This window comes from Pholcus phalangioides, unplaced genomic scaffold (assembly GCF_987345545.1).
Source record: "Pholcus phalangioides strain wild (caught in Gottingen) unplaced genomic scaffold, Ppha-v1.0 ptg000028l_1, whole genome shotgun sequence".
NCBI lineage: Eukaryota > Metazoa > Arthropoda > Arachnida > Araneae > Pholcidae > Pholcus > Pholcus phalangioides.
Window position 1 is genome coordinate 6,978,253 of NW_028301618.1, and position 24,363 is coordinate 7,002,615.

The following is a 24,363-nucleotide window of genomic DNA, read 5'->3' on the forward strand; positions in this document are numbered from 1 at the left end:
TTTAAATGAATTCCACTAACTAAACGGATAAAGGAACACTTTTATCTTAAAAGTCGGGACGGCAAGAAAAATATAAAATACCGGGACTGCCCCGGGAAATACGGGACGTATGGTCACCGTACGGGAAACTGACTTTTGACATGGCGGACGCGGAGTACGCTCAAGTTTGACCTTGTCTCACAACCAATCAAAAAAGTCGCAAGACGTGTGATGATTGGACGCTGTTATTTCCCTCTCCATCTCATCAGGGTTTTTTTTTTTTCCTTCTTGAAAAAATCAAGGCCAAAAATAAAAAAACTCGCAACTTCCTGGTAATTTTACATTAATTCAAACGATGAAAATCGCAAGTTTATTATATTTTAGATACAGCTCACGATCTCATCGTGATGGTGCGGCAACAAAATCGTTGAATTCTTGAACTCTGTGATGATCTTCTGCAGATTTTGTCGTAACATTTCGGTGGAGAAGCGGTGGATTTACGATGTTGTTATCGTAAGTTTGGCCTTGCGCAGCTGATAATCGCCACACCGACTGGCTTCGTATGTTGATGATATGAGCGTTATTGCTTATTCCCCCCCCCCCCGTGTCGTTGTCAATCACTATCTCTCACTGCAAATGCATTAAATCCCCTCTCTTCCACCCCCACCCCCCCCCCCCCGCAGTCAGTGATTGATTGAGGCCCATCTCGACAGGGCGTTCTTCTTTGAGGCACTTTCGAGGAAGTATACACATTACCACTTGCTCCCGACAAAGTTACCAAAGGTAAGTCAGAATTAATGATTGCTATCTCGCATCATTCGCTATGGGGAGCATGCCCCCCCCCCCATGGGGGGGCTATAGGGGGGGCTGACAAGGCTCTAGCCCTGGGGCCCGAGACGGTTATAATTTTTTTACTTTTTCACCCTATAAACTACAGAAGGGGTTCCGTTAAAAGTCTGACCGAGGGGCCCCGCTACAGGATGTGGGGGCCATGTATGGGAAGAGGAACCATAACCCCCACCCCTACGAAAATCAGGGCTGCCTCAAAAATAATAGGGGCCTGCCAGGATACGACAATGCTCCCCTCCCATGATCATTGGCGTACGCAAAGCGGGGATGGTCGGGTTATAACCCCCTCTCTTTGCGTACGCGAAGTGGTTATAACCTCCCCCCCACCCCCGAGCCGAGATTATAGTGTAATTTTCCAGGAAAAAACCCAACCCCCGCCCTATAGGAGAAAAAAAGTGACCCCCCCCCCCACCTTGAGAAAATCCTGCGTACACCTATTCCCATGATAATTAGATCTCATGCTCAGTGCCACAACGAGGGATTTTATTCTGGGGTGGCTAAAAAATTTTCAATGCGACTCATTAACGGCAGTAAATCGCAATATAGCAACCAAAAGGGTGACCTAGGAAGCGAGGGACCAGGTCAGTGAGCGACCTAGAGAACCTTTTCAACCTTTGGAAGCTGACGGCCCTTTTTGGTTTCGTTTTTGTGAGTGGAAGGCCCTATCATACACTTGACTGATATGAAATAAATGGGTAAAAAATGGAATGGTGAACCACACTCACCTAGACCATGACCCTGTACCTAACTGACCTAGACCATGTACAAGCATGTTAATCACCAAAAAGAGTGACGTAGAAAGCGAGGGACCAGCATTTCCTCGAGTGACTTAGACACAGGCGTGTTTACAAGGGCAGGAGGGAGGGAAAGTGGGTTGTAGCACGAGGGCGATGAATGCGCGCGTTAAGGAAATTAGACTAAAATGGGAGAGTTGCGGCAAAAATTGTGTACAAATACAAATACCAGGCCACAACAGGCCCAACGAGGTGGCTGAGAATATGGACGCCATATATTTCAAAAATACGATATGTATAGAGAACAATACACGCACACACACAGAAAACGTTTGTTACAGATATAGATTTGTTTTTTGTCGGCTGCTGCACATTCGACTTGTCGAGATTTGACTGTATTGATGGCAGAGGGCAGCGCAAGCATTAATAAAAAACCCGAAACAAACTTTACGTTAGGTTCACGACACTCACACGCACATTCCAATATGTACAACAATTCGCCAGAAGTTCCGCAGGGGAATATGGACAATATGCATGTGTGGTTTAACACATTATATTTATTCGAGCATATGTGGCTTACAGGAAAATAGCTCCTAATTAAATGTTTGTTGCTCCCCCCCTTTTTCACAGATGGGTCTGAAGTCACTGCTGCTCTTCTTCCTGGTCGTTGGAGGTCTGACCAGCGCCATAGTGTATTATTGTCCGAGTCTCCAGATGCTGTTCGTAGACGCCGATCCTCCGAAATTACAGCCGGAGTACTTCGGGAAAGGGAAAATCACAGGTGAATTATTATTAAAACTTTTACACTGTGATCTCTCACCGATTATGTACCCTCTCACTTATACGTTTCCTATCAGTTAGGCCGGTATTACACTATAAAAGTTTGATAAAATCCCTTTTATAAAACTTGAAAAATCTAACCAATAAGGTTATTGGCTACGTTCTAGAAAATGCAACCGGCGACCTTATTGGCTGCATTTTTCAAGTTTTATAAAAAGACTTTTTCACTAAACTTTTATAGTGTAATAGAAAATTTTCTGAACTTCCAGTCAAAGATATAGGGTAATAATTAGGATGACCATATTTCCTCGAGAGAAATACGGGAAATTTGGATTCCATATACGGGACATCGCCAATTATCGCCAAGAATGACGCCAAATATTGCTGAAATTACGCGGTCCGGCAAAAACAAGAGAGCCGGACCTCCCTTCGCTAGAAGTTCCCGCCAAGAAATTTGTAACACACACACCTACACTGCTCAAAACAATTAGGGGAGCAAGCAAAAAAGTGAAGAAAACCGTGCGAGACAGCCACGTATTGGCATACAATGGATAGTACACGCGTATCAATGCGCAATACAGAAAAAAGACGTAAAAAAATTTGGAATTAAGCTTTAATTCTTTGAAAATATGGAAAAAACATGAAAAGATGATTTAGGGCAACAATTTGGTTACATGTAAACGATAAAAAAAAGTACTGTTTAGACATGATGCATGAGTTTTAATAGGGAGTGTGGTCTCCTCGAACAGCTAAGACTGCTGCACACCTGTTTGCCATGGATGCGATGAGGTTATCGATCAGACTTTGGGGAATACTGTTCCACTCCTCAAGAAGTGCAATCTGCAGGTCTCGGACAGTAACAGGCGGCCTTGGTCGCGCAGCAATGCGTCGTCCGAGCATGTCCCAAACATGCTCGATTGGATTCAGGTCAGGAGAGCACGCTGGCCATTCCATACGCTGTATTGTTTCAGCTTCAAGCATGTTCTCCACCAGACGAGCTCTATGCGGTCGGGCATTATCATCCTGGAAAACAAAGGAATCTCCAATGGCTCCAGCGTAAGGGATGACATGAGGTCGCAGTATCTCGTCTGCATACCTTCGGGCCGTCAAAGTGCCATTCCGAATGATATGCAGGTCCGTACGTCCGCCTATGCTGATTCCACCCCATACCATCCAACCAGCTCGTCTGTATTGTGACCTTTCACGAACGAATGCGGGGTTATTTTGAGTGCCCCTGTCCCTCCATACCAGAACACGTCGAGTGTCACACTCCAGACTGAATCGGGACTCGTCTGTAAACAGCACTTGGCTCCAATCATGTTGCTCACAATCTCGATGTTCAGCAGCCCATCTTCTTCGGGCCGCACGGTTGCGTGGGGTCAACGGAATGCAGACCATTGGCCTACGTGCATAGAGCCCTCCCTCATGAAGCCGATTACGTAATGATTGGCTGGACACCCTTCGTCCTGTTGCCAAGAGCAACCGTCTTCGCAGCTGCGTAGCATTCTCTGTTCTGTTTCGACGGGCTGTTAACCGTATATACCGGTCATCAGTTGCTATAGTGGCGCGTGGCTGACCTTGCCCTGGTCGACGTCTAACATTTCCTGTTTCTTGGAATCGATTCCACAGCCTTGCAACAACACTTCTGGCGACTCCAACAGCGACACTACGTTGTGTTTGCCCGGATTCCAGTCTGCCTATAACACGCCATGCCATGGATTCCGGTGAATCACGTTGTTGAGACATCCTCAAGTCACCTTGTCTCAAAAACAAATACTGCGCAATCGAATTTCACAGTTACGGCAGTAAAACAGACGTTTCTGCAACATCCCGATTTCTGCCCTTATCTCCTTTTTCTGGTTTTTGACGTCATGAACTTTGATTTGCATATGAAGTTTTCTTCTTCCGTTTCCTGCTAGGCTTTAAATTATGGATGATTCATTTTATGTTACTTATCGGTATACATCTTTGCGTAATTTTGTTAAAACCATGTGCTCACCTAATTGTTTTGAGCAGTGTAGATTACGAGCACTTTGATAGAGATGCTGCTACCTTCTAATTGGTCAATAGGGATCACGTGTTCATCAATCAAGCGAATTAAAATGTCAGATCTAACTGATTCATTAAATCAGACTGAAGATCAAAAAAAAATTTATAAATGTGAAGAGCTGCCTCGGCCGCCTTCTTGAGCAGGTTGTACCGAATCCTAAAAAAACATCGCGCCCGTTTATTCCCCTCATCTGTTTAATTTACAGTGGAGTCTCTTTTATCCGACCTTCGCTTATTCGACATTCCGTATTTATCCGACGTCCCACTTAAAAAAAACGCATCGATCGGCAACAAAAATCGCAAGCTGCTAGCTTAAGCGTAGCCTATTTTTTGTTGACCCCCCCCCCCCCCGACTGTACAGTGGCGCGCCCGTCTACACTATGACGAAGGATAATGATCAGTATGGAATGACTGGTGAAGAAATTTGTCACTCTTGTGAATTGCGATGACAACTAAATTGAAAGTCGAGATCAAACACCAGTTGGCGAGCCTCTCAGAATTTCGCATAACGACGGAGTTGCAATTAAACACATTGAGCAACAACAAGAAGCTACAGGAATCGACATAATAGCCCCGTTCACATGTGTAAGATTGGGGGGTCGGTTTGGTGGTAATTACCGGCATGACAACTTTTTGGGGAAAAAAGGTAGGAGAGAAGCTCATATATATATATATATATATATATATATATATATACATATATATATATATATATATGATGTAAAATTCTGCAACTTACAGTTGCAGAATATTCTACTTAAATTTTTTTGCAAAAAAAATTTTTTTTTCTGTTTTGTTGTACGACATGGTTATTAGGTTCGTAATGTGTAAAATTATCACTAAGGGGCCGTTCAAGTATTACGTAAGCAAATTTTTAGCCATTTTTGACCCCCCCCCCCTCTTGTCCTGCAAAATTTCATCATCAGCTCTGCCCTCTGAATCACAACTCATATTTTCATAAAGGGTGGTCGATGACGTAAGCATTATCCAAACCCCCCCTCCCCCCTTGTCATCAAAAGTCAGCAAATCGGAAACCTCCCCCCACCCCCCATCGATGATGACTTAATACTTTAATGACCCCCCTAAGCTGTTTCTTAACACCTCCCTATTAACCGACATTTTCATTTATCCAACGTTCTGCCGGCCCGTTTATGTCGGATAAGCGAGACTCTACCGTATTCACATCTTCAAAATTATTTTTTGAAGCTCTCTGTGCCCTCGTTGATCCTTTTTTCCATGGCTCTCTACTTTTACATTTTTTTAGAACATTCTGATGGCCCGAGGGGGAACTGTATGGTACCAGGTCGGGGACCACCGTTCTACACGTGGCCCTGCATAGCTTTATAGCTACGTTGGAGAGGGAAAATCGCAATCTCTTATCTCTTCTCGAAAACTGCATTTTCATTTTTCTTTCCATCGCTTGAGTGTCAGGCTTTTGATGGCATAATTATCAGTCGGCAGATAAGCCTCTATTGTATACCAGTGATACGAGTGCATCGGAACCCTCGTCCCCTTTCATGCTTATCTTATTTTGTGGGAATTTATCATAAATATGACTTCTATTTCTGTATTGATTATCAATTTGTTTTGTATCTTTCGAAACTAATCTTCCATTGTTTCAACACCACAACGACTGGGATTTCTAACTACAAAGATGGCGCTCGATATAACGATAAATTCCTCCTCTTGTCTGTGGAAATAGCTGTAGTCTAATGTTGAACTTCCGCCTCACACAATATAACGATAAAATCCCTCTACAACGCGATATTTTTTTCTTAGTCCCCCAGAATATCGTTATATGAAGATTTTACTGTACTTAGAATAGCAGAAGCTGTAATTTTAAGTGCAATAGGAAGAAAATTGAGCGTATATTAATTATTTTTCTTTACCGAGACTAATTAAAACAACACCTTGTCACTCGTGTAGTAAACCGAAAACCGTAATTGGTGAAACGGGGTTCCAATGGATAGTTATAATCCATCAAACCCCCTTCATCATGACTCTGCCAATTCCTGTGCAGTAGTGCGCTTTGCAATGATAGTTAGATTCTAATAAGGTGGGTGAAGACGTAGGTTCACCTGAGACCCAAGGGTTTTTTTTTTTCAAAAGTTTTCAAATCTTCATAGACCTGGCAACACAGGTCGAGGCATGTGTAGAAAATTTTTTTGGTCTTTTTAATCGTGCTTTGTGTCTACTGTCGTATGATGAAATCTCCGCAAGGTGTGGAAATTCAGAATCGTTCAATTTATCAAATAAGTTCTTTGCCAGTTTCTTTGCATATGACGTTACATCAGCCACTCCGGAATCACGTCTGATATTAACGTTTCTAACGTACCAAGGTAGTCCGGTGTATCTCCTCAGAGTCTTGTTCTGAAATCTCTCCAGAGCGATGATATTCATTTTCTTCGAGAGCAACCAGACAGGCGCAGCATACAGAAGAATCGGTCTAATTGCCATCTTATACAGAATAATTTTATTTCGAATTGAAAGACTTGAGTGCCTGTGGCTTAGTCTGTTGAGCATGACCGAGGCCACGGTCGCCCTACGGATGGCATCAACACACTGCCGGGAGAAACTGAATCTCTTGTCCATTATCACCCCCAAATATTTATTGTGAATGACTGGGTTGATTATAACTCCTTGTACCTCTATGTGTGATTGTTGTGGTAATGAGGACTTGTTAGTGAACCACATGAATTTGGTTTTATCTGCATTCAGTTCAACACGGGTTCGCACACACCAGCGCTCGACCAATCTTACCATTTCTTGCAAGTTTGAAAGGGCCTTGCCAGGGTCCCTATCTGTGTAACAAAGGGCACTATCGTCGGCATAAAGAGCGGTGAAACCCTTAGGGGCAACTGGGAAGTCATTCATATGAAAATTGTGTAGGATAGGACCTAACACACTTCCCTGAGCTATTGATGAACGAATCTGTCTAGAATTAGATATTGAGTCATTTATCTGTACTCGGAAAGAGCGCGAGTCGAGATAATTGCTCACAAATTTGATGATGTTATACGGCATTCCCATGCGAATCATCTTAAACAGCAGCCCATTGTGCCAAACTTTATCAAAAGATTTCTTTAAATCGAAAAAGGCTACTGCTGCAGTGTCTTTATAAATTTTGGCTTCTTGAATTCGTTCTACGAACCGCAATAATTGAGTGGTGGTCGAGTGCTTGCTGCGGAAACCGTGCTGCTCTGGACCGATAATGTTATTGTCCTCTACAAATTTGTGTAGTCTGATGGCTACCACTCTCTCAAAAAGTTTCCCTAATGAACTGAGAAGTGAGATTGGGCGCCAATTCTGTGGATAGTGTAGGTCATGTCCAGCTTTGGGGATGACCGAGCGACCTTTAGCGAGTTTCCATTCTGCCGGAAAGTGGTTTGTACGAAGTAATTCGTTGAATATGTTGACCAGCTGGCGAACCATATTTTCGGGGAGATTCTTGATAGTGTTGTTGGTGATGGTGTCCTGACCAGGTGCTTTTTTCTTTTTGAGGTTTTTGATAATGTTTGTTACTTCTTCAGTGTTCGTAGGAAATAAAGCAGAGGGTTGTTCTGGGGGAATATCCCTAAAGAATACTTGAACTTCTCTGTCAACACTGGCAATAAGCTGAGGAGGAGTGTTATCACATGGAGAGAACTGTCTCTCATATGTGTCAGCAAATACTTCCGCTTTATCACTGTCACTATATACTGTTCTGTTTGTGCCGACAATAGGAGGAATCCTCGAATAAGTGGGCTTACATGTTTTATACACTTTGTATAACGTGCCATCAGCACAATTTGCCTCACGTAAAAAGCTGAAGTAACGCTCACTCATAAATTCTTTGATTTCTCTAGATACTTCTCTTTTTATAGATCTGTATCCATCTTGGTAGTACGGATTTAACGTTCTTTGCCATTTCCTCCTAAATTTGTTTTTTAATTTGATGCGTTCCTTAATCCAGCGAGGAATACCCAGTGGATTATTAGTGGGAGCATCTCGGGTGGATTCCTTAGCAGTGTTAGTGATGGTTTCTGTGAGAAACAATAAGTCAGATTCAATTTGATCAATATTGCCACCCGTGAAGGAAGGCAAGGTGATTCTGGCCAGCTTTCGCTTAAATAATGGCCATATCACTATTTTCTTCGGTTTACATATAAAAGGAATATTGAAATCCGCTACCAGAAATATAGGGTTGTGATCAGAATCCGTGGCAGGTTGAACGTGAACCGACATAGCAAATGTAAGGTTCTTAGCAAGCGCTATGTCAAGAATATCTAGTGACTGGCCAGCCTGGTCAGGAAAATGAGTTGGAGTGTATGGCGCATAAGGTTGAATGCTCTTTCTGATACAAAAATTTTCGAGCACCCTGCCTTGGGTGTTTGTAGAGTACGAGTTCCACAGAAAGGATTTAGCATTCATGTCGCCACACATTATCACTGGGTACTGACAATTGAAAAATTCGTTAAAAAGTGGAATGTCTATAGTATTTCTCGGAGGTTTATAGCACACTCCTATCCTAATTTTTTGATTGTTTACGTAGATCTCTATTGCTATTACCTCACATTGTGTCGAGGGAGGTAGCTGAATAATATCATAATTAATGTGTCGCTTTACATATATAGCTACTCCTCCTCCTGGACCAAAGCTTCTATCCTGTCTGATACAGTCATAATTTGCTACTTTGGCAGTGTGATAAGGACGAAGCCAAGTTTCCCCCACCAGTGCCAAATGAACACCCTCAGTGTCAAGGATGTCCCTGAACTCAGTCATGCTAGAGACCAAGCTTTGGGCATTCCAAGCCATGATCTTCATGTTATGCAACACAACATTTGGTGTACTAGGCATTTGTGAGTGTTGAAGCAAATAAGTGTTCAGCTGCAGTTAGAAAACAGTTGAAGAAGATTTCTATTTTCTCCTCGTTTGAAGTAGCTCTGAGGATTTTCAGAAAGCAGTCCTTCGTAATAGATATTAGTTGTTGAATCGGGAAAATTATACTATTAGAGTTCATATTGATATCGTTATTTGCTATTTTCGTGGGTTCTTTTTCCACACGGTTGCCACCACACATGTCAGATCGTTGATTCGAAGCTGTTGGTTTCACCACATTGCAGTTTACTTTACTGCTATTGGAAGCTGCTTTGGAGACCTGCACGTCTCTAACAGCTGTTGCCGGTGATTCACTTCGTCGAGGAGGGGACCTCAGTATTTTGGCAAAAGGCACCATCTCGTCGGTAGCCCGCTGAACCACGGCACTCTCGTCATCATGAGTTGGCACTGCCTCGGCCGTTGGTACAGTAGAAGTCCTTTTAGGTTCGTTGAACCTTCCCTTCCATCCTTTGGGCCAGCCTCTAGCTGAACTGACGCTTGAGCAGTCATCATCATGGTCATCTTGAGATTTATATTGAGATTTGTGACTTGGTCTCAACTTGTCGGATTGTCTATCACTTTCACGATTATGCATACCAATATTTGGTCTGTTTGTTGGTATATCTGGACGTCTTGTCATGTTTTCATTTCTGGCCATTCTGCCTTTGCTAGTGGGGCACGATAAACAGCCTCTATAATTTGCACTGTGTTTTCCTCCACAGTTGGTGCATATCGGGTCTTGCTCACCCCGCTTCAGACTGCATTCAGAGGAGTGATGTTCCCCTGGACACTTGACACAGCGTGGATCATTATGACATGACTTCGATGTATGTCGCCAGGCCTGACAATTGAAACACTGGACCACACCCTGGCGTTTTCTATACATCTCAACTCGAATTCTGATGTAGTTCAAAGAAGTCAATTTATAAATTTCCTTACTCCGATTTTTTCGGGGCATTTCCACTAGCCAAATCGGAATTGGTACTACTATTCTGTCAGGGCCCTGTCCTCTATGGCTTTTTAACTGAGCAACATTTATGATTTCGAAGCCCTCGGCTTCCAGCGACTCTTTGATCACTTCACAGGGGGTGTTTCTTTCTAAGTCCTTGATAACCACTTTTATTGTCTTATCTGAATGGAGCATGTATGTGCTATACTTTATGTTATTCGCATCGAACATTTTTGTAATCGCACGGTGGTCATTTTCACAGTTCAAAAACATCATATTTTTACCGGCTGTTTTTGCCGAAAAAGTCTCTTGGCAGGTGCTTTTAATTTTTTGCAGCAATTCCATCCAGTTCCCATACTTGGTAAGAGTCAATGGGGGAATGCGAACTTTCTTATGAGAGACTTCTCTCCATTGATTAGGATTATCAGGGTCTGGATCATCAATTTCTTCATTTTTTGACTTATTTCCAGAGTTTCCGATATTTTGTCCTGTATTTCCCGCATTTCCTACGGTACTTGTTGATAGTATAGCTTTAGTGACATCGCTCCTGCGCGTCTTATTGCTGGTTGAGTCCTGATTGGCTGTAGCAATGACGTCACAAGTAGCTGTTTGCCCATTGGCTGGAGCGACCACGTCATTACTGGCTGTTACAGCATTAGCCAAATCGACCTTTGGTGCGCTGGCCACAGCGTAGGCACTAACAAGTGGGGATTCGTTTGAACCATCATTACACAGGGTACCCTGGGGCACCTCACACCTTTCTACAATAATGGGTTCACAAATAATGTCCTTCGGGCCATTATCTCTCTTCTTTTTCTTCTTATTTCTTTTTCTTCTGACCTCCGTTTCCATTGACGCTATTTGCATCGTCGTCAGATGATTGACTGGGAGAAGGGCTGTTTTTGCGAAATATACCACAAGATGATGCCTCGGCATCGAGCACTTCACCCAGTTTCCATATCATAGCATCCTCAATTTCGTATTTGTCATAATCAACTTCAAAGTTTACGAGCCTAAAGCCCAGTTCAATAAGTTCACAGAAAGAATTGTTACCACTGCACGCGCCTCTTGAAGACGATTTAATCTCTGCATGTCTCGTACGGGACGAATGCACGTCGAGAGTTTTTAGTATGGCGACTATCAGGTCGTGTCTAACACTAGTTTCGTTAGGGGCCTCGTCGTCGTCACTACGTGCGTTCATATCATATTCAAGTAATGAAATATAAGCATTAGATACCTTGTCCCATGCTGCACGATGGCTGGCAAAAGAAATCCCATGCAAAAAACACAGTTTCGACATAGTCTTACTTCCCATTTTCAAGCGCACTGACTGCCCAACAAAAATGAAATCGGCATAATCAGAAGACTCACCCCTCACAGCAACCCACGGCGACGAATATTTTCCGACGACGAGGCTGAAGTGAAGTAAAAGTCAACCACACCAGTCCTTGAGCTGCGAAAACGTGACTTATTTAAAATGTGTATTTGTCGTGTAGTAAATGTTAATTTTTTTTTCGTTTTGAACAAAATTGACTTGTTATCTTAGTGATAACTATATACAGGGTGGGCAAAAAGTCCGTAGAAACTTCAAAATTTCATAAAAACCGGAAAAATAACCAAAATAAAAAAACGGTTTGCAAGGTTAGCATCGCTAGGTCACGGGAATTTTTTTAAGACAAGGAAAAAAAACCCTTAAAAAACAGCCGATGGGTGGCGCTGACGTACTCAAGTCAAAGAAAAGATACGCAGATAACGAACAGAATGTGGTTTATTACACCACAGGGTATAACACATTGCAGGCGAGTCACAAATCCAGCAACGGCAGTGTGCAGCAGGTCCGGATGACACCTCTTGGCGGATCGCATCTTTCATATATTCTCATTTGCATTTTTCCCACCGAAGTCACTCGTATCAGCGCCATCTATCGGCTGTTGTTTTAGTTGTTTTTTCTTCCTGTCAAAAAAATTCCCGTAACCTAGCGATGCTAACCTTGCACAAACCGTTTTTTACTTCGGTTATTTTTCCGCTTTTTATGAATTTTTAAAGTTCCTACACGGACTTTTCGCCCACCCTGTATATGACTAATGTTGGGCTTTGTAGCCGTAAAATGTGTCATTCTTTGATCTCTTGTAATTCGTGGCTCCAGTTTTCACTTGGCTGTCCATTGACAAGGTTTCAAGTATAATACCGTTGAGGTGTTTGCAAGGAAACAGGATGGAATGAAGAAAAACCGTGAATTGGTAAAATTTTGAACGTTGTCTGTAGAGTTACATATATAGGCGTAAGACAGCTTTTCAATGCCAATAGTGAAAGCAGTACTTTTGCACAATGGCAACGAAAACCCCTCCATTCCCATCACATGAAGGAGACATGAAAGTTTCATTACGGATGGTTCAGTATGAGAGACATGCCTGCACTTTTGCGGAGATTTGAAAGTCATTGCCCTTGTACTCGGTCTTCAACTAGGATATACCAAATTTTGCTGTTTCTTGTGTTTGTGGGACAGCAGAGATAGACAAAACTATTATGTTAAAAAACAATGGCCACCCAGAAGAAAGCTCGTTCCGGGAACCAAAAATGTCGTCAGTCAGCCCCTGGTGGATCCTCAGAAAGTCTACCTGCCACCTCTACACATTAAACTGGGATTGATGAAAAATTTTGTTAAAGGAATGAATTGAAACGGCGACGGTTTTAGCTTTCTAAAAAACAAACTTCCACGGGTCAGTGGCGCTAAAATCAATTAAGGCATATTCGTTGGCCCTCAAATTCGAGAATTAATGAACAGTGCTGAGTTCGATGCCACCCTGAATAAGCAAGAAACACCAGCATGGGAGTCATTCAAGAAAGTGGTCCAGAACTTTCTTGGAAATAACGAGACGGACAAATATAAGGACCTTGTGTAGGAATTACTTCAGAACTACATAAAGCTCTTGGTTGCAATATGTCACTGAAGATACATTTTCTTCATTCACATTTGGATTTTTTCCCAGGAGACCTAGGTGATGTCAGCGACGAGCACGGTGAGCGATTCCACCAGGACATATCCATCATGTAATCGCATTATCAAGGCAAGTTGAGCCCAAACGTGCTGGCCGATTACTGTTAGACATTAAAAAGAGATATTCCCGCTGCAAAATACAGAAGAAAATCATGTAAAAACACCTTTTGAACTGCCATTAATACTAGAATTTAAGCTACAAATATACGTTTTTAAACATTTTAAACGCGTGTTATTCAAAAGCTATGTCTGACACACAAATTCTGAAAGCAGATTCGGAATCAGTGGGAAAAATACTATAAGGATGCCCCTATTTGATCAAAGAAACACGAAAAAAGTGAAATTTTGTTTACCAGTGTTATTATCCCCTTACGTTGTTTCTGAACTAGGACCTTAATAACGCCCTGCCTCCCACATTTGCTGGATAATTTGTGTAATTTTTTTTTTTCTGGATAATTTGTGGTTCAAATAAGGGCTTCACGAATCACAAACAAGTCTAGGCGCCAGGAACAAATTTTTAGGAACCGGAAACGTTTTTCGAAGAGGAAACAGGTTCAAAATAATATTTGATTTTTTTAAACTTTTCCAGGACATGGCAGCCTCCTCCCATGTTGATAGATACACTGAATATGAATTCCAAACATTTTGTGTTGTCTTGATTCCAATTTAGTAACCACGTACAGAAATTTTTAGGTGCCAATCCAAATTTTTAGTAGCTATGAGGACCTGGCATCTGTGATTTGTCCAGCCCTGGTTCAAATATTGTTTCTCCCTGGGTCTATGGACAACCTTCGCCTAGAGAGAATTCGCGTACACTTGATTCTAGATCAAGCGTGATATTAAAGAGGATGAAGTTCTTATAGACCTTTTAATGGTGTGAAAACCTAAGCAGGAAGGTTCTGCTGTCTTCAGGTAGCCGTTCTGTCATAGAATTTAAGGCTACATTTACAAGAATCACAAGTATGTTTCAAAATCCTACTAAAATACATTAAATATGCCAGTAACAAACGGAGCTGTAATTATGAAAATCATGATTTCTCTCAAAATGCCGATTCTATTACAGATATGCATTCGGCAGACTTGAAACTTTTTGCATTATTTTTTTAAGATGGCAAAATTCCGAAAGACGATCCTGCGATCAAGAAGTTTCAGATAAACATCGACAACCACACCCTGGAGGACCTCAAAACTCGACTCGACAGAACTCGTTTCGTGGAGCCCTTGGACGACGTCGCCTTCGAATACGGCTTTCACGCTTCTGTCCTGAAGACTGTTGTCCAGCATTGGAGGACAAAGTTCGACTGGAAGAAGCAAGAGAAGATGCTGAATAAGTTCAGCCATTTCAAGACTCAGATTGCCGGGATCGACGTCCATTTCATCCACGAGAAGCCTCAGCTTAAAGGCAAAAAAGTAATTCTTTGGCTATTTTCGCTTTGTCTTTACTTAACATTTGACATGTCTCACAATCTCAGTTCTGTCGCACTTGCAGCTCAGAGTCGTGCCTCTCTTGCTGATCCATGGCTGGCCGGGATCGATTGCGGAATTCACCAAAATTCTCCAAAAGCTGACGACGCCAAAGGATTCGAGGGATTATGCATTTGAGGTCATTTGCCCGTCTATACCTGGATATGGTTTCTCTGAAGCTCCTCATAAAGCTGGTAACGAAATATCTCTATATATTTTTTGTATGCCATTGGGAGCAAAAAAGTGCTTATTTTTGAAATGTTCTTTCATTTTCAATAACAAACAAAAAATTAATTAATTAATAAAATAATTGCATTACAAAAAGTCAACAGCAGGGCAAAGGTCAGGGTTCGTACAGTCCTTAAAAATCCTTGAAGGGGAAAAAAGTACATTTTCATGTCTTCAAAAGTCCCTGAAAAATCTTGCAGTCCTTGGAAAAAAATAATTTTCAAATGCGTATGAGTGCTGACGTTCCGTTCGTGCGAAAATGAGTAGAGCAACAACGATGTTCCCAGACAATGTTCAAACCAGGACATATGGTCACTCATACCTGTGAAAACATCTTTTGATGTTTTGATGCTCTGAAAAAAACATCTTTTTGATGTTGCCGAAAATCTGGTTGCAAAACATTGCGCTGAAGATATTGCTTCATAAATATTTTAAGCTATTGAATTAATGAATGCCTGTTGCATATATGAAGGTTGCCCATATTTCCCTCGTTTAAATTATTGGAAAATCCCACCCCCCTCCCCATATTATCGCCAAAAATGATGCTAAAAGGTTTAAGCAAAGTTGCCATTTACTGCTGAAACTACCAAAAGAAGTTACCAAAGGCAGAAAATGAGGCACCATTGAGCTGAAACAGTAGGTTTAAATGAATTAAATTTATAGAGAAAAGACGTGTATGGATAAAAAAGAAACTTAACATGACAATAACATGGAAAACTGTAAGGTCGGTTTTTGTGAAAAAGTCGGAACTGCAAAATTACATGAAAATAATGAAATTCCCATGAAATGCGGGCCGTATGGTCATCCTACATATATGTGACTACTGGCGTTCTGATCTTTTTATCGACGGTAAATTTCAATACTGTTTCAAAAATAAAATGATTTCTGCAAAAATGGCATTTGTATACTAAACTACAATGTTGTTGGTTTTTTTTGAAAAAAGACCTTTAGAACTTAAAGCCAGGTTTTCCTAGGAGCAGTTTTCTACAGCGCGCGTAGCGTGAAAACGCTGATTGGTTAAAAAAAACCAGAATTTCAGGTTTTTAACCAATCAGCGTTTTCACGCTGCATACGGTGCCAAAAGTTCTACTCCTAGGAAAACCCGGCTTAATATTATCTACAAGTTCATTTATTTATTTGTACAATATTGTTGGCCCTGGAGGCTATACAAGAGGATGCGATTGAAAATGACAAAGATATTGTTTGATATTGGACAAAAAACTAGTGATAGTGGGGGATTCGACAATAGAGCTTGGGAGTTTGTTCCATTCACTAATGGAAAGAAGCTGCATTTAAAGCAGTTCGAGAGATGTGGGATGGTTTGGCTAAGATACAAGAGGGTATCTGTTGAATTGACCATGGAAAATTTTATATAACAATGTTAATCGAGAAACGAGACGAAGAGTAGAGAAAGAGAGGATATGAAGTTCGTTTTTAAGTTCGGACACAGAAACGAAAGATGACCAGCAGTCGTGAGCAAATCCGGTGGATTTATTTTGGATTGATTCGAGATTGTCTATATCACTGGAGGTGTAGGGGGTCCCAGATCTCAGTGGCGTGGGAAAGAACGTTTGGTAACAGAGTAGTCTGATATCCCGAGTGGAGTGTTTAAGATTGCGGCGGAGGAAGAAAAGTTTGTTAAACGTAATCAACATGTTTGTTCCAACGTAGGTCGGCTGAGATGATGACACCGAGGTATATTTCATTTGAGGAAACATGGGATAGCGTTAAATTATTGATCGAGTACGAGTATTCAAGAGGAAGTAATTTACGGGTAACTTTCATGTGTGAACCGTTTTTGAGATATTGATTGGCATTTGCCATAAAGAACACCAGTCCGCGATGGAAGCCAGGTTATGTTGGAGAAGTTCTTGATCAGATTCATGGTGAATGATACGGTAAATTACACAGTCATCAGCTAATAATCTAGTTGTGCAGTTGAGGGATTCAGTCGTTGATGTAAATTAAGAAAAGTAACGGGGAGAGGCCCGATCCTTGAGGGCTCCCAGACTTTACGGGGGCGGATGGTGAGTTATGATCATTAAAATGAATAAACTGTTTACGATGTTTTAAGAAAACTCCACCCAATTAAGTAATTGTACGTTGAGGCCAAGGCATAAGAGTTTAAGGAGAAAGTTTATTATGGGAAACTTTATCAAAGGCTTTAGAGAAATCGAAGAAAACGATATCAGTTTGTAAGTTTTTATCAATGGCTCCCGAAAGGTCGGGGGTGAAGAGGGCAGATTGAGAGGTAGTAGAGAGAGAGAGATTGTATAAATCCGTGTTGGTTGGGGGGGGGGAGAAGTTGAAATTAGAACTATTACTATAATAAATTTCATTATCTTTCTGGCTGTTATGACGTATTCTCTGCTCCTTGAAGCAGACATTTAGTACACCACTTCGGTGGACATCTTCATTACGGTTTTTTGACAAGTGAGGAGACGAAACGACCTTCTCTAACGACTATATGTTCACTGACGCTTTTGCTGGAGACGCGGAAGGATCAACCTCGTCGTTGTGACGTCGAGCAAGTGGCGTGTCGATGCTGATGGGAAGTGGCTGCTTCTGATTGGGTGGGTGGGAATCGGAGTCTTCAAACTTGAATGGGGGAGGGGGAAGTCCAAATTCGGAAGAGTTGATTTTCTAATCATACTGATCGTGGTATTTCGGATGATAAAACACTGTAAATCGAAAGTGTTCTTGTTGAAGCTTCATTGCAATACTGGAAAATGTGCAGACCTGGTATCGTGCAAGCAATGAATTTTCTCGTTCTTGATTAAAGAAAATGCTGTGCGATTCCATCTTTTCCACTCGATACTCACGAAAGATGGACAAAGAACTCGTGAATGTTGCGTTCTTAAGAGTTTGTTTCTTTACATCCTAAAACATTGACCTACTTGTTATGACCTCTTGGTGCTCAAACCATGATCATAACCTGCAGGGCCGTAGCGTGGCTTCTCTGGACCCGGTGCAGACTTTTTCTTGGGGGGGGGGGGGCCCTTGAAAAGACTTTTATTATGCAAAATAAGTGTAAATTTTTTTGAAGACCCTCATTCGTCTCGTGGGTCCCCGGGAGCATTGGCTGCCCCAGCCTAGTAACAGGCCCGGTAACCTGACGTTTATACATTTTTGCCAAAACACGCTCATTTGCCTAATTGCTCCAGTAGTGGCTTGTGCGGAAATAAAAAAGTAAATTACCTTAAAATTGCGTTTTTTCCAGGTTTCAACGCAGCATCTGCCGCTCAGATTTTCACCACACTGATGGATCGTCTCGGAATCAAGAAATACTATATTCAAGGCGGGGATTGGGGCAGCGTAATCGCTTCTGTAATATCGAAGGTATACCCTGACAGGTAAATAAATATAATCTTTATATAAAATAGTTGATCCGTTCCATGATAAGAACTCGTTGTAGGGTTACAGTTTTTTTTTTCTCCAAATCTATAGCGAACTAGCAAAAATTCAAGACTTCCAGCTCAAAATGTTTTGTCTAGGGAACTGACTGCACATCAAACTGGTAATTAAACAAAAAAATCATGTGACCTTTCTATTGCAGGGTATTGGGTGTTCACCTCAACATGTTTGCAGACAGATTAGGCTTGATCGGATACCTGAAATATGCCGTGGGCTACGTCTACCCTCCATTGTTCTACACCCCCGAAGAGTACGACTCCATATACCCGCTGAGTAAAGTCGCGCACTTCTTCCTTGAGGAATCCGGGTATTTTCACATCCAGGCTACGAAGCCCGACACCATAGGTAATGAAATACATTCTTTTTCGGATTATGATGTTCCAATTAGTGTAGGGCCGTCTTTATTTTATGATGGACAGTCGAATGAATGAAGTGTTACGACAATAGACACTAGCAACAAAATATACGTTACAGTCAAAAGCAGGCCTCCTACTTTTTCTTATGAAATTGTAAAGGCTCAAAGTCATTCTGTTTGCATTGGATTGGTATTGAAGTTTTTTGGGTCTCAATTCATTATCTCGATTTATATTACTACATTCACTAACCAAAGTTATAGTTTTTAAGCTACGTGTAAGTTTCAATTTACTTTTCTCACAACCTTGATATTGGTTTCTTTTCTGTCAGCCCGCTTGAATCTCAGTGACACGTTTTATTTTCCTACGTCCAGGTGCCTCTTTGACAGATTCCCCTGCCGGGCTGGCTGCATACATTCTCGAGAAATTCTCTACAGGAACTAATCCTGCCTACCGATCCAAAGCAGATGGAGGTCTGACAGAAAAATTCACTCTGGACGAGCTGCTGACAAACATCATGATATACTGGAGCACTGGAACCATAGCCTCGAGCACCCGCTTCTACAAGGAGAACATGGCTGCCAAATTCCGAAACCATGGTCTCGAATAGTAAGTTGCTTTAGAGGTCATATAACGATCATTTTGTTTGAAAGTCTATCGAGATATTCGAGACGAAATATAGATGTCTTTTCCCGCTAACCTTTCTCCATTTCATTTCTGCAGTCTTCCTTTGAAAGTGCCGTCCGGCATCGCCATGTTCCCGCACGAAATCCTTTGCCTGCCGAAGTCGCTTCTGACCCATCACATGAGAGACTTGGTTCGGTACAAACGCATGCCGAGGGGCGGTCACTTTGCCGCGATGGAAGAACCCGAGCTCCTCTCGAACGAAATATGGGATTTCGTTGCGGACGTTGAAAAAGTCGTTGCCGATCGGAAGAAGAGCGAACAAAAGAAAAAATAATTGACTCCAATTGTTTCGTTTTTATTAATCCGTTGTTTAAATGTTGTTGAAAATTTTATTTTTGTATCGAAAACAAATTAAATCTGTTTCTCTTTTACGATCGTTCAAATACAATTTTGATATTAAAGTACCGCCGTGCACTATTTATCATCAGTGCTAGGACAGTTTATTCAGATGTTCAGTTTAGCATTCTTTATAGGTGTATCCACAAAGATGCGCATACCATACGATTTTTTCCATCCATTGGTGTTTGTTTTTTTTTAATTATTGATTGAAATTTTTCTCTTATTCAGCTTTCTCGACTTTTTTATTCTTGTGTGACCCTTGAAAAAATATCTCTCAGGAACACGAATATTGTTGCTTGAAAGAATATCCAAAGTCTGAGAAATCTTAAGATAATATAATTGATTTAAGACGCCAATGAAATGATATCAAAGTCGCTTAGAGCCATTAAAATAAGCTGGGAACAGCTGTCGTATGGTCCGCCACTTGGCGATTTTTGGCACCAAACATGTCTGATGGCCCGACGAAGAGTCGCCAAGGCCGTCAGACACTACGGACGCCGAAAAAAAAAAAATCATCAGGGTGCCAAACACTAGAAACCCCAAGCATAGGGTGACCATGCGTCCCGTATTTCCCGGGACATTCCCGGTATTTTCTGTTTTTTTGGCTGTCCCGACTTTTTAGCAAAAGTGTCCCGGTTTTTCCCGTATTTTGCACGAAGCCTACTTGAATTTTTATTCTTTATTGAAGTCGAAGATTGAAATTATTTTCAACTTATAAATTATATTATGATAACTGCAACTATAAATGAGTATATGAATCTCCCACATTTGTCTTAGTGAAAAATTTTTTTCGTGGAATTCATTTTAACCCACTGCAATTAGCAGTAATGCTGCATATCCCGCCATTGTGATTTCTCCGTTATTTCAACAATATTTGGTGACTTTGTTCGGTTTTGGCGTCATTTTTGGCAATAATTGGCGATGTCCCGTATTTGGAATCCCAATGTCCCGTATTTCTCTCGAGGAAATATGGTCAGCCTAACCAAGCATAAAAATAGAAAAAAATATCAGTTAAAAAAAAATTACACCTGGACCATTTTGTTAATAACAAACAGATCGGGGCATAAGGAATGCCGGGGATAAATATTCTATGCATTAAAACTAAAATCCGGACCCTTTTTTTTAATAAACGGATCCGGGCGTGAAAAATTCTGTATGTTCATTTTAAATAATAAACCGATAAGACAGAAGGCATGGCAATGAATAAATAAGTAATAAATACAACGAAATAATAAAACGGTATGATACAACCTGACCAGATAATAATCCAAATGACTTGAGCTACAGAAGGGAGGAATAATAATCCAAGAGACGCGCTGGAAACGGAACAACGGCTGTTGAGAATTTTTGAAAAAACGCGGTGAACAAAAATCCTGTTTGATGAAGCCAGCGCCATCTGGTATCACCCAGTGAGAACTGAAAACATGCTCAAAAATACGGCAACCTAGAGCCCCATTATGACGGTCTTGGCAACTTATCGCTGGAAAAAAAAGTCGCCAAAGCCGTGGCGGACCATACTGCATCTGTTCACCCCCTACGATCTTTTGAAGCATATAGGAGGAAGACGTCTTTCTGTGGGGGGGGGGGGGGGGGGGGTATGTACAAAAAAAAGAAGGAAAAGAAAAGTAGAGAGGAAGCAAAGAAAGTCAGAAAAGGCACAGATTCCCATGGAAGGGATGGGTAAATAGATGAATTGCCTGCAGTTGGCAATACAATGGTCAAGAGATAGATGTCAGTATTATAGGGGGAGAGAGAGAAAAGAATACGGAGCGGTTATTACGCAATCTTTGAAGGGGCCCTTTAAGTAAGTGGCCATAAAATTAAGGAGTGTTAATGATTGAGGCAAAAGAGCATGTTTTGTACATTTAAATGGCTAAAGGCCCCTTTCCCTTTTCTCTTATTATTATTGGGCAGGAAATTGTAACTCTCCCGCTTCATCTGATAGCGATGGCTATCGACGCCATAGCACTAGGAAGTCTTCGAAATGATATTCATGTGTTCTACAGAGTTCTTGAAATCTTTTTCGAGGTTCTGGGACGCCCTCGAAGTAATATCCATGTTTATAAGAAACCCTTGAAACACAATTTATTCATATTCTCTAGAATAGTGTTTCTCAACCTTTGGTCCGCGGACAGACCTCTGACAGAGTTGAGAATTTAATTATACAAAAATGAAAGGTCATATTCAATTTCAGTCTTCATGAACCCAGTTTTGAGAAATAATGTGTGGGTATTGATACTGTTGCAAGGGACTTCCCACAGAGGGGAGACTTCTTGCATTTGTCCTTGTGTGTTAGAAAACGACAGGAAACCAAGTTGAGCCAAATTGGTGCAGTGGCCCGAACAAGAAAGGTCTGGCAGTTTTGAATGTGGAGTCATCACCATAAATGTACTAATTTTTGACCAAATGTTGGTAAGAACTTCTAAAATGTGGGATGGCAACACACGCTTAAAACTACTGGTTTCTAAAACTTTTTTTTTTGCCCCCATGTAAGTCATCCTCACACGAATTCATGCAATAAGCCAGTGGTGCGCAAACTTTTCAGTCCGCGGACCAGACATGCTACATTTCTGTTATTCGCGGGCCAGAAACTTTTATGTATAGTGTGACCATGCGATGTGTATTTTACGGGGCATTTCTGTAGTTTTGGACGTCCCAACTTTTTAATGAAAAATTTCCTGTTTTCTCTCTTATTTTCAATGAGGCCTTACTTAAATTTTGAAATCAAGATTTTTTCATGACTTGGTCATAATTATCATAATATGATTAATGTCATAACTAATACTATAGTCATATAAACACATATTCATCTCACATATTTGTCAAACATACGTTTTGCTACTGTGAATCTTGCAACAATCTTACGCCCCCTTGGATATTACTGCCGAGTGAAAGGAAAAATATTGCTATCGTAATAAACGAGGCGTTCTCTCTCTATAATCAGATCGAATCCTTAAAACTGTTCATATGCTCCCTATTTGAGGAACTCACAAACCAAAAGAAGCTCTATACCAATCGAAAATTAGAGAGTGACCTACAGGAAAAAACCATCCTGAAATAAGTCAAAAAGCTACAAATAGGCGAACTACAGCAATACTCCCGAAGAATCAACATTGAAATTCATCGCCTTCGGAAACAGAGTGAGGAAGAGAATGGTGACGTTCACCCTGTATATTCATAAAATGCATCTTCGCGAAAGATATGCTGCAAAGACGCACGTGAATTGTATAAATATTTAGAGTTGGCGCACGACCTACCTGCAAGCGTCTCAAAAAAAAATTAGCCACCTTTTTCAACCTGAAGGATTCGTGCCTGAGCATCACCTCCTAGAGATAGAAGGCCTCCGCACTCTGCCTGTGACGTCAGTAAGTAGTCTATTTTCCCTCAGAATATTCAGGGAAAAAAAATTCCTGTGCCAGTGTCAATGTTGTGAGGAAAAGAAATGATCGAGCTCAGAATTGGCGATTTCTATGCCCCACATCCACTCACAATGCGGCTTTTGTGAGGTAATCAGGAAGATTCGATGCCAAAATAAGAAAAAACGAAATACGATGCTGTGTGGCAAACTTTCTAGGTAGTCTGAATGCCATTTATGGCAAACACTGCAGTGGCCTTCTATCTCTAGGAGGTGATGGCCTGAGCGTAGCTAGCAAAGAAGTATCGATGTAGCGATCAGACAACGATTCACCGGTTGTTCGCGTACCACAGGTAATTCGAAAAGTCAAGTAGGAATAGCTCTTTATCGTTTTAGCCACACGATTTATTCGAAATTTAAAGTTTACGGAAATCAGAGGACATTTGAAAACAAATCTTAATCATATCGTTCCAATGAGAAGTAATTAAAACAGAAAAGTTTTTCGACAGTACCGTTTACATCGCCACGTGGCTTTCACGTAAATGTCACTCCGACATAAGTCCCTAGAGCGGATACGAGACGATTGTTTCCATCTTGGCGTCCGGGGAATAGACTTTCAAGTGAGAATCGATGACCAACATTTCATCGCGAGCAGAACTCTGTGATGGCAAAGCGAAAGTCACAATTCGATTTTCCTCTCGCATGTGAAATTCTTTGGACTTTGTTGCCTTGAATTTAAACGAGTCGCCATACTTCAACGAGACGAAGCATTTGGCCTCTACATAGTCCGTATTCACCGGTGCTCCGACCAGTGTAATGCATATTGTGGTCCAGATCCCGTTATCGTCATAGTTTCCCATCGTCGAAGTCACTTTCAGTTTCCATTTGTACTCGCTGGCGTCCCGGCTCGGGAATACCGGACTCGTGAGAGATCTCGAGGAGGAATGTCTGCATACCATCATCACGAAATCGTCTAAGATCATTCTGAAATGAGTCGTGTCGATGTAGGGATTTACGTAGGAGTATTGGCAAACTTCGTCTGGACGCGAATAGTCTGCCATGTTTCAACAGACACCACCGAATGTCGTCGATCTTTCGAGCAGCAATGCTTTTGCGAAGTGACGCTTCCACTTATCATATTCAAAGCAATTTTAGTTTAGAGTCCATATTCCAGTTTCGGGACTCATCTTATCTCTATTCATTTCGCCTAGAGATAAGACGGAAACGAAAAACAAAAATTACTTTTTTCCTAAAAACCGCCTCGTCTATATTCTTCTGGTGACTTTCGCTCACGTGACTGCGGCGCAAAGTCGGCGGATGTTCGATTG

General features: G+C 41.5%; 1 protein-coding gene across 1 annotated transcript; it reads left to right on the forward strand.

Moving 5' to 3' along the window:
- Positions 1 to 486: 486 nt before the first annotated feature.
- LOC149067861 (epoxide hydrolase 1-like) lies at positions 487 to 19,712 on the forward strand. The gene is made up of 8 exons (XM_089251993.1): positions 487 to 762; positions 2,193 to 2,343; positions 14,304 to 14,605; positions 14,685 to 14,853; positions 18,108 to 18,240; positions 18,444 to 18,646; positions 19,029 to 19,263; positions 19,378 to 19,712. Exons 2-8 carry the CDS (start codon positions 2,193 to 2,195, stop codon positions 19,613 to 19,615), a joined length of 1,431 nt encoding a protein of 476 aa, XP_089108119.1. The 5' UTR covers positions 487 to 762; the 3' UTR covers positions 19,616 to 19,712.
- Positions 19,713 to 24,363: the final 4,651 nt, after the last annotated feature.

Coding starts and splice junctions, on each gene's coding strand:
- LOC149067861 (XM_089251993.1), top strand. CDS start 2,193: ATGGGTCTGAAGTCACTGCTGCTCTTCTTCCTGGTCGTTGGAGGTCTG. Junction 14,606..14,684: donor CTCAGCTTAAAGGCAAAAAA/GTAATTCTTTGG, acceptor TCGCACTTGCAG/CTCAGAGTCGTGCCTCTCTT. Junction 18,647..19,028: donor TACGAAGCCCGACACCATAG/GTAATGAAATAC, acceptor TCCTACGTCCAG/GTGCCTCTTTGACAGATTCC.